This window comes from Medicago sativa, chromosome 5, assembly GCF_051527215.1.
Source record: "Medicago sativa cultivar Bolivia chromosome 5, Bolivia_mono, whole genome shotgun sequence".
In the NCBI taxonomy this organism is placed as follows: domain Eukaryota; kingdom Viridiplantae; phylum Streptophyta; class Magnoliopsida; order Fabales; family Fabaceae; genus Medicago; species Medicago sativa.
In genome coordinates this window covers 25,323,340-25,334,853 of record NC_140753.1, presented here as the reverse complement: position 1 = coordinate 25,334,853, position 11,514 = coordinate 25,323,340, and the positions used below count along the sequence as shown (strand labels likewise).

At 32.7% G+C, this 11,514-nt stretch overlaps 1 protein-coding gene across 1 annotated transcript; it reads left to right on the top strand.

Moving 5' to 3' along the window:
• Window positions 1–4,742: 4,742 nt before the first annotated feature.
• LOC146921307 (toll/interleukin-1 receptor-like protein) lies at window positions 4,743–6,992 on the top strand. Its single transcript, XM_085710768.1, has 2 exons — window positions 4,743–5,360; window positions 5,515–6,992. Exons 1-2 carry the CDS (start codon window positions 4,876–4,878, stop codon window positions 5,630–5,632), a joined length of 603 nt encoding a protein of 200 aa, XP_085566894.1. The 5' UTR covers window positions 4,743–4,875; the 3' UTR covers window positions 5,633–6,992.
• The last annotated feature ends 4,522 nt before the right edge of the window (window positions 6,993–11,514 follow it).

Sequence of the window (11,514 nt, the reverse complement as noted above, 5' to 3'; positions counted from 1 at the left end):
TTCACATAGATTGTTGAAATATCATAGCTATGTATATGAATCAACTTTATATATTCTTTTTGTTTACAGTAATTTTCTAAAAAGATTTTAAACGGTAAAATATAGAATTTTTCAATTTTTCTTAAAAAAAAAACGAAGCATCAAACACATGCATCACTTGATATTATTAACATTGTTATAGCCCTGAACAAACACAGCATGCGTTGATTATTACTTCCAATTAAAATTGAAAAGGTGCTACTACTCATGCACACATAAAATTCAACCGATAATGAGAATCAACTATCAAATTTCATAGGCATATCATGTATTTATTTGAATGAAATGTGTACCTTTAACCATCATCATCAACATGTATGAGTGTCCATCTTTCTGTCAAAGTTATAGCATTATTTAACCACAAATAACTCATAAATCGAATCGTATGATCTTGTATCTTATAGAACCCAATCAAAATATGACAATTTTAGCACATGGTCTTCAAGTACCTACAAAACAATTAATAGTACTTTCTAGGTACCCATTGTGATTTGGGTCCTTGTTTGTTAATACCTTTCTTTACCCAAATAAACTCACCATAAGGAACACCAAAGTTTCTTATGTAGCAAGTATTTGGAGTATGCCCTTTTATGTTGCAATAAAAACATGTTAAATTAAGAACATGATGTGAACCAAAATTATTTCCTTGGGAGAAATTATTCTTAGCATTTGAATTATTTTTCTTAAAAGAATTGTTAGAATAATTTGTTCTTTTAGAATTAAATTTTTGATTCACATTCTTGGAAGAATTAACAATATGCATTTTCTTGGTTTCTATGTTGTTGGAATTTGCACTTGCTTTAACAAAGACCGTTTTATTGGTGTTTGGTTTATCAAATTTAGAAAAACCAAGCCCGGTTTTGTTGTTTGAATATCTTTGTCGGCTAAGCACATCATCGAAACTGTTGTGACCTTTTTCAAAATTTTTGATTACTTGATTTAATTCAGCAATTGTTGTTTCATGTTCTTTACATTTATTACATGAAGAACCTTTAACCTTTTCTAATTCTTCTTGTGCATCAAAAGCCTTTCTTTCTAGAGATACATTTTGTTTCTTTTGCTTTGCACAAGTTTTAGAAAGATTAATGAATTCTTCAAACAATTCATCAAATGCATTTTGTAATTCTTCATAAGAAGGTTTAAAATTTAATTCAGAATCACTTACCTCTTGTTCATCATCGGAGTGGTGTGACGCCATTAATGTTAAATTTGCATATTCGTCATCCTCTGATTCTGAAGATGAACTTATATCATTGTCATCCCATGCAATATAGGCCCTTCTTGGCTTGAATTCTTTCTTTCCTTTATGGCTACTTTTTCTTGCAAGGGTTGGACAGTCTACCTTCATATGCCCCTCTTTTCCACATTCGAAGCATGTGAAACTCTGACTTGATGTAGAAACATCATTCTTCTTGTGAAATTTTCTTTTATTTCGAAATTTAATTTTTTTTATCCTTTTGAAGGAATTTTCCTAATTTTTTCACAAGAAGAGTAATATTCTCATCTTCATCAGAACTTTCATCTTGTTGAAGAACATTGGACTCTGCCTTCAAGGAGATATTCTTGTGTTTCTTTACACCTTCTTCATGTTGTTCTAGTCTTGCAAGTTCAATTTCATGCTCTTGTAATTTTCCAAAAAGTGCTGCCAACGACATATTTGGAAGACTTTTCTTTTCAGATATGGCTGTTACTTTTGGTTGCCACTCCCTTGTTAGTGACCTGAGAATCTTCAGGTTTATTTCATTGTTGGACAAGGTTTTTCCAAGGGCTGCAAGATGATTGATAAGATGTGAAAATCTCTTCTGCGTGTCTAGAATCTTTTCTCCTGGTTGCATTCTAAACATCTCGTACTCTTGAGAGAGGGTATTCAATCTGGAACGTTTTACTTCTTCTGTTCCTTCATGTGTTGTTTCCAAAGTGTCCCAGATTTCTTTGGCTGTTTTGCAGTTAGAAATTCTGAAAAACTCATCCATCCCAAGAGAGGATTGAAGAATGTTCTTTGCCTTTTTGTCAAATAACACTTTTTTCGGTCATCATCATCCCATGATATTTGTGGTTTGATACCAGTCACACCATTCACAGTACTTTTCAATTCAGGGAACTTAATTCAGAATACATGTACACATGTTCAATCATTCCAACAACCTTAACTTATCAAAAAAATTTAGAATTCGGAAAATTCTTATCAAACTATAATATAAAAATCTAACCACATTGCGTTACTCGAATATACACAGCTTCAGATTAAAAAAATATATCACAGAAACCATAAACCTCACGTAGAAAATCCATGAGTTTGTGTCTTGTTGTTGTTCATTCAATAATAATAATACGTACATTCTTATCATTTACCCCATAGTTTACACATCCTATAATATGTTGTCAACTATTAATTTACATCGTACACTAAAATACTTCAGAGTTCTAATAAACACGAAGCACAAAAGCATGTTTATAATTGCCTTGAATGAATTTACAGATTTTCACAAATATTACATAAATAGTAAGCGATTGTGTTTCAGGTCTTCAAATGCTCGATGATAGACAAGTTCTAACTACCAAATGCAATGAAAATAAAATTTAATTCAGCAAAAAGCATGCTTACCAAATGCACATCTGTTAGCATTTGTAAGACTAAACTCAAATCAAGTTATAAATGCAAGGTATTAACTTTAAATTCAATGATATATTGTGTTCTCTATGTAACAAAAAAACAAACCGTATATGAGAAATAAACAATTAACAAATTCAAACATCTAACTTCAAAGTGTAAACAAACAAATTACTAGAGTGAAATTGTAATTCATTAGATCTGAAGACTCACCTGATTCAGATGTTGAATTGAAGGAGATCGACCTGGCGAGAGATTCGAGTGAATGAGAGAAAGCCAGAATGAGTGAGTGAGAGAAAGATTTGATTCAAAGTTCAGAGTTCAACAAGTGTGAATCCTGTTTCAGAGTTAAACGAGTGAGTGAGTGGTCAGATTGAGAGAAAACCAAAACGTGTGAGTGAGAGAAATAAGAACAAGATGTGAGTCTGCGATTCACCTGATTCAGATTTCAACGAGTGAGTCGGCGATTTACATCGAGATTGAGTGAGTGATTCAGATTGAGGTTCATGCTCAACAAGTGAGATGGGGATTCAAATTTTTTTTTTGAACAAGAGATGGTGATTCAAATTGATTTGAGATGTTCGATTTTTGGGGAAGGGTTTGCCGTTGGATTTTTTGAGTGAAGAGGGAAAACGAAAATGTTTGTGTGAGTGATTGATTGAGTTTGGGAGAAGAGATTGCTTTCACGGTTTCTCTGCGAAGAGGGAAGACGAAAACATTTTCTCAATGAAGAGGGTAAGTGTGAAAACGTGAAAGGGAAAGGGAAAGTGAAAATTGTAAAAGTGACACATGTTTTTCCCCACATGTATTATGTGACTGATGTCCAACATAGTTCATCCAAATTTCAAAAATGCCACCGCATTTATATTTCTCTACAGATATTATTTCCACTGATGTGAAAAAGCTTCAGTTCACTAGTTTTCCCTTCAGGCATTTACTCCACTGATGTGAATACTCCACAGTGTTACGTTTCCCATCAGGTATTTTACCACTGATGTGGAAATCCTGTTGTGAAATGTATATTTTCTAGTAGTGTGTAGTGGGAACATAAGGACCATTCTGGACAGCACCCCAAATTTCTTCACCTTGGGCTTCTAGATAGGTTGTCATCCTAATTTTCCAGAAATCATAATGATCTCCGGTGAAACATGGTGGTCGGTTTGAATTAGGACCTTCTGCCAGAAACGGTTTAGCGGAAGCCATTTTCTGGATCAAAGAAGCAAGTTATCTTTACTCTTGCTCTGATGCCAAATGTAAGTTAAATTGTAACCTTAGAGGGGGGTGAATTAGGTTTCTAGGAATATTGGTTAATTTTTTAGAGTTTAGCGTTGTTGATAATTTTTCCGGTAAATAATGATGAAGGTATGAATGCGGAAAAATAAAAGAGTAAGGGAAGAAGAAAAGACACAAGAGAGTTTATAGTGGTTCCCCTCTAAACCTTAGGGTCAGTCCACTCCCTTCACACCCCGCGAAAGAATTCACTATGTTAGAATCTTAGGTTACAATCTGAACTTACAGAGCATTCAAAACTAGTTAGGATGACAATTAGACTTATACCCGATAGATACCCATAAAAATACTCATGATGGGTAGGGTAAAAACCCGCATAATGGATACGGGCATAGACACGAGTAATTATCCACAAAAATGAGCGGATATGGGTGCGGGTAGGTATATGTATCTTAGTACCCACCCAGCCCTATTCCCACATAATTTTTTTTTTAGCACAAAAAAATAAAAGAAAAATTATTTATGCTATCACATAAAATATATGTATACCAATTTAAAAAATACAACACTATTAAACTATTACACATTTTTATTTTTAATAAAAATGTTTATTAATAACATAATGTAAACACAATGTGAATATGCCAACAAAGATTTGAACTTTGGCATAGTTAACCGTAGTTAGGTTACATTTACCCTAACAAATATATTAATTTGACAGTTTAATATATACCTTTTCAACGACCTTGACTAAATTATTATTATTATTTTCCATTTGTCGGTGCTCACACAGAAAGTTAATAATATACCCTAACTTAGGAGGAGCCCGACTTTGTAGGAAGATTCATAATTCATTCTTTTATTGGGTTCTCACATAACTAAACCATGTTATAACAAGAACTTTACTTAGTGTTTAAATTCACATGAAGCTAGGATTAAAATTCTCATTCATATCACCATTATCTCCTTAATGTTAAGCTAGATAGCCAATAAACATGTCATGGTCAACCTCTTTCCCTCCTCATCACCAAAAGCATGGTCAAGTGTTCCTCAGCTTTAGAGGCGAGGACACACGCTACACCTTCACTAGCCATCTTCATGACACTTTGACCAGACTTAAAGTTGGAACATATATAGATTACAATCTTCAAAGAGGAGATGAGATATCCTCCGCACTTCTTATGGCCATCGAGGAGGCAAAGGTTTCCATCGTTATATTTTCGAAAAACTACGGAAACTCTAAGTGGTGTTTGGATGAGCTCGTGAAAATACTTGAATGTAAGAAGATGAAGAGGCAAATTGTTTTGCCTATTTTTTATGATATAGAACCGTCTGATGTTCGCAACCAAACAGGAAGTTATGCTGAAGCATTTGTTAAACATGAGAAACAATTTCAGGGCAAAATGGAGAAGGTGCAAACATGGAGGGATGCTTTAAGAGAAGCAGCCAATATTTCGGGTTGGAAATGCTCGGTTAACAGGTAACTACATTTTTCGAAGGATTAATATGCTTTTAATTTCGATAAAACATATGACTTTAATTTTAGTTTCTACAAAATATTTCTTTGACTTTTAATCTCCAAAATATTGTAATTTCTGACAGTAACTTTTACCCTGATGATTACATAACTGCAGGATGGAATCTGAACTTCTTGAGAAAATTGCAAAGGATGTAATCGAAAAACTAAATCGAGTAAATGATGGTGACCTAGATCGTAAGATTGAAAAGATCATGAATCTTGCTAAACTCTAATATCAATTCTTTCAAAGCATGTATAGCCTTGAAAATTTGAACAAGTATCAAGAAACTATTCAACGTAATCCAGAGTTCAAAAGGAGAGAAGTATTTATTTGCTTTGCTTGTCACCTGACATGCATTCACAATGGGAGAACTAATCATAGAATCGATATTGATTTACCATTTTAATGTACCAGTTTTATGATAAATCAATTGTTGTTATGAGGATGTATACTATGAGAATGGTTAACTTATATGAGAATGGTGAGAATGATCATCAACCATTAGATCAAAAATATATGGTTGAGATTAAAAAGTCACATATGCACCTCACCTTATTCTATCAAATTTCATAAAACTCATTCTTTCATCTTCTCCACACCATCTCTCAGTACATTTGATCTTCGTGATTCCCATAGCAACACAATTCAATTAAAAACAACATATTTTCATAAAAGAATTGCAAAATTTATATATGATTTGCAAAATTTGAAACTCATCTAATTTTAATTTTTCAATCGCATAAATTTCTTCATTAGTGTGATTAATCGCATAAACATCATTTCATCAACGTTTGACAAGAGCTCTCTCAAGTGTTCATATATTTTGCAATATTGGTAGAAGCACCGTTGACAGTAATGTTGGTAGAAAATTGTAGAAATCAAAATACTTTAATATGACAATCAATACTCCAACGTATTGATTTTGCTTTATTGTTATAATTTATTTATTTTAAAGTTGTATTTTCATAAAGATCTAATCCAACACAGCAAGAGAAGGGAGGAGAAGAAATTCAAATTTCTTCAATAAGAACATTAGGAAGAAGAGATGAACATGATTTTTTCTGATCAGATTTAACCTCTTATTTTGGAAGATCTCTTGATTGATGAAAGATGATGACGACGAATATGTGATCTTTTTATTTGAGAATTTGATGTTCTTGGAGTTTAAGGTTAGGTTGATCGAGAGATGATGGATTTTTCATGAATTTATGAAATTGTTGGATGAAGTTATAAGTTTTTGGGTGAATTTTCTGGATTTATTTTATGCCATGAAATTTGACGTTAAAGGTGGGATCGATACCAGCAATCACTGTGACGGGAAGTTAAAGGTTGGAGAAGATGAAACGTTAAAATGGGTTTATGAGAAACAATCTAATGGAGAGAGATACATGTGTTTCTTAAATGGACTTTTTTAATCTCAACCATTTATTTTTAATCTAATGGTCATCATGTATTCTCACCATTCTCATATAAAGAAGGCATTCTCACTAGATATGTCCTCTATATTATGTTTAAATGTAACAGTTTTATGAGAAATCAATTGTTGTTATTATGTTTATGAAGTTTAATTTTCCAAATTATATTATTATTAATATCCTACTCCCCTTTAATTTCTTCGATGTGTTACGCTTTGGCATGATTTATATGGTGTTTGTTTTATTTGGAAATTTTAGTTTAGTGCCATTAATATTCCATCTATGTCAAAATAGAAAATTAACGTATGCACTTATGTGGCGAAATGCTTCTAGTTATTATACTTTTTGTTGCCTTTTACTCTTTTTTTTTTATTTTTATGAAAGACAAAATAAATTAGGCTTAAATCCAAGCACAAGTGCATAGATCAAGCCAAAAACGATGCATCGCCAATTTACAGTCATAGGAAATAATGAACTGAGAAACAGAATTACAGAAAACATACATGATCTCATGAACCACACTCAACAAAAGAGTGCTAGACAAAAGAAACGCCACGAGAGGAGTTGAATAGCTCAACTGATTTGAGTTAAAGGAAAATGAGTTGAAAGTTGTGAGTTCAAACTCGGACGAATAAGAAAATATTAATCTAACAAAATACTACTAACATTTACCTTTCAAAAAAAAAATTATGTACAATTGGCATAAATAAATATTATACTCTCATACCCTCCATCCAGACGGAGAGTGAAGATTGTGCACACCCAGCTTCAAAAAGATATAGTGAAAAAAGGTCGAGGATTCAAGGCATTGATCAAAATATCTGCCAGCTGTGTAGAGTTAGGCACGGGAAAAGGTGAAACAAGCGAGCCTGTAGCTTTTCGCAAACCACATGACAATCAATATCAACGAGCTTTCTGCTCTCATGAAAAATAGAGTTCACAGACACATGACGAGCATATTGTTTGTCACAATATAGGAGTGCCAAAGAGATGAAAGGAACATTAAGACCACAAAGAAGATATGTCAACCACTGTTATTCACATACAGTTAGCCAATAACTAAGAGTAAACTCATTTACAACCAATGGGTTTCTTACCAAAAGGAAGAAAGGTTAGCTCCTCAAGCGTAGTTATGTTCTGAGGCTTGCAATTCAGCTTGTATATCCTAAATTAAGCAAGATAGTTTTGAGGATTGTTGATATGTGGTATGATACCCTAAACTCAAAATCATTTTAAGACTGACTATTTAGAAAATGAATAGTTAATTGCCCTTGCGTAACTTTTATAAACTTTTTCAAGACACAAGCATGTAGGCTTAGGATACCACTAGTCACATACATGCATCACAATTAATATCAAATGAAATTCCTAAAATCATTTAGTAAGAAGATCCAAAGGATCGATTCTCTCTAACACGTGGAATGATCCAAACAATACTTTAACAGAGGAATGCTAGGGACACTCTTTTAAACATTTTCTCTAACACTCACTCTCTTATTGGATGAAATTAATGTGTGTCCCACCACTTTAAGTGGAACCCATTTCCAAAGTGTGAGACCCACCTTAATTTAAACCAATGAGAAAGTCAGTGTTTGAGAGTTGTTGAAAAGAGAGTGTTGCTAGCACTACTCACTTTAACATAACCAAACGGAAAGAAAGTAGTAAGACAGAACATAACACTAAAATTCCCCCTTGTATCACAATCAGATGATTTAGAGTAGACCTCACATTGTTCACATAGCATAAGGCTCGCCTGACCATATTCACAAAACACTATGACAGCTACGCAGTTACTATGATTTACATGTCTGTACAGTTGACACTTCTGTTTAACTTCAGTACAGTTACGCAGTTACTATGATTCACATGTCTGTACACTTGACACTTCTATTTAACTTCGGTACCATTCTAACTCCAAACACACGTCAACGAACATGATAAATTCTCACTCCAGAGGCGAACACATTCAAGTCATCATCTACTCGCACTTCGGTACCACTAACTCCAAACACACGTCAAGTAACATTATCAGTTCTCACTCGGGAGACAAACACATTCAAGTCATCATCTACTCATTCAATCGCAATCCATATAAGTGTGACACCATAGCACACAAGGCTTGCATGAGACCAACTATTAGAAACCATAAAGAGGACTAGCATAAAACTTCTCATCCAAATGCAATTGAATTAGCACAATCATCTTTTAAAACAATATATCTTGGCGTAATCTTTAAAATCAACTATTCCATCAATAAAAGTGTATATCATATAGGAAAATTAGGTTGACAAATGAAATATAGAAATTTTAAGGGACAACAATGACAAAAAAAATATTCAGTACAAAGTTTATTTATCAAATTTGCAGTAGCAAATACAACAACAACAATCATTGCAGTAGCAAATATAGAAATTTAATTTTTGATCTATTTGCAGTGGCAAATAGATCAAAAATTTAACTACACTCAAGATACAGTAAGACAATATGTTTTAATTTTGATCCGTTGTAGTTTTGTAAGTATATAGAACTTCTTCACAAATAATGTGTTGACATATCATTAAGAGATTGATTATCAAAGATGCCTTATTTTTTAATAACAAATGTTAGTATGTTAATTGTTATGTTAGTATTTTCTCCTGTGACAGGGTTCGAACCCTGGTCCTTTAACTCCTTTAATCCTTTATCTCAACTAATTGAGCTATCCCCCAATATTATCAAAGATACTACCCAGCGGTCAAACACTTTCAACATTGTGTTCACATATCTTTGGAGGATACTGTAAAAAATTCAAACTAAGACCCTATTTCGATAAATTGCTTAATTAAGCACTTGTAGTAGAAGTACAAGGGCCTTCTTGGATAAAAAGCTTAGTTGCAGCTTATAGCACAAGCGCTTATCATGATAAGTGCTTATGTGTAAGCTTGCATAAGCTATTTTTATAGCAAAAGATAAAATAACATTAAATTGTTTTTGTATATGCTATAAGTTGTTTTTATAAGCGAAATTGGAGAACTTATGAAAATAAATTGAAAAAAGCTTATGAAAACTGTCATAAGCTGTTTTCATAAGTTCTCCCAAACAGTCTCACAAAGCTTATGCTAATAGATGAGCTCAAATAAGCCAATCAAAACAGACCCTTAGGCCCTGTTTGGATAAACAGCTTATACAAATGCTTATAGCATTAGAGCTTATAGCTCAAGAGCTTACATCATAAGTTCTTATACTTAATAAGTCTTTTTCGTTTGGATATGTATACAAAAAAGTACTTGCATAAACTGAAGTGTTTGGATGTGTATTTCATAAGCACTTATAAAATGTTAATATAAGTACTTACCTAATTTTTGTTTCGATCTTCATACTTGGTGAACGAATTCGTCCATTTGTCTTGGTTTATCACTTCGTAATGTCATTATAGGCTCTTTATCTTCTTGCTTTTTGATTTATGTTTGTTTTGACTATGTTGTGAACCACTTTTAGGCACACCGTGTGCGTAACTTTGTTTCCACTCCTTTTTAATATATGGGTCTTGCTAACCAGTGCCCTTAAGGATTCAAAAGAGAAAATAATTTATGAATTTCATGTAGAAAATGCTTCAATTTTAATTTTCAATGTAGAGAAAACACAAGTTCCAATAAAAAGTTTCTTCTTTGAACTTCTAAACAAGTGCCCCCAATGGCATTTGTTAGCATTTTCCTTAATATATTCACCTATTTTTGGCCTCTTAAAAGATTAATTTAAAACACCTCACCCCTAAGAAAATTAATTTATAAAAAATTTAAAGAATCAAACCATGATTACAGGTAGTAAGAAAACATGATTGAAATTGTCGTAGTTGTTTTAATATTTAAATAAATAAATAGAATAAAAACAATAACTTCTTATAAAAGATAGGGGAAAGATGCGTAGATTAATAGCAAAAGGCATACGTATAAGAAAAAGATAAGTTGCATTATAAAATCCAGAACATATGATAAGTGTTAATAAAACGACGCAAGTTTAAGAAAAAGGGGCTAGCGGGATTCGAAACGTGTCCCCTATTATTCAAAAGCTCCGTATAAGCCCATGTGTAAGCTAGTAGTGAGAGCTTGTTAAAATATGCCATAAGCAGCTTATTAAACCGTGATAAGCTCTTTCTATTATTGCTCAAAAAAAAAAAAAAAAGCTCTTTCTATTAATTTACCCAAACACATTCACAAAGGCTTATGTTGGTAGATAAGCTCATATAAGCTCAAAATAAGCCAATCCAAACGGGGACTTATTATAGGTGCATGTTGACAAGTTATTTCTAGAACAAAAAATAAAGTCAACTGTTTTTATATAAACTATAAGCTATTTTCATAACCTAACCTGTCATAAGCTGAAAACAACTTATGAACATGTCACAAGTTGTTTCCATATGCTCTTCCAAACAGTCTCAAAAGTCACAAGTGTCTAGGTCAGTAGATAAACTGAAATAAAACAATCCAAACAAACCCTAAATAGAACCAAAATTAAACTCATCCAGTTTTTACTAGACAAACTAACAAACTAGGATGTAACCAATCACTAATATTACTCAAATTAAAAATGTACACAATTAGAAGATGTAAGAATTGGAAGTGCAATAAGCATTCCTACTTTTTCTTAAAAGTTTTATGAGCACTCAAATTCAGTTTGAAGAATCATATATGAGTAAAGCACCAAATTAGTCCCTGTCTTT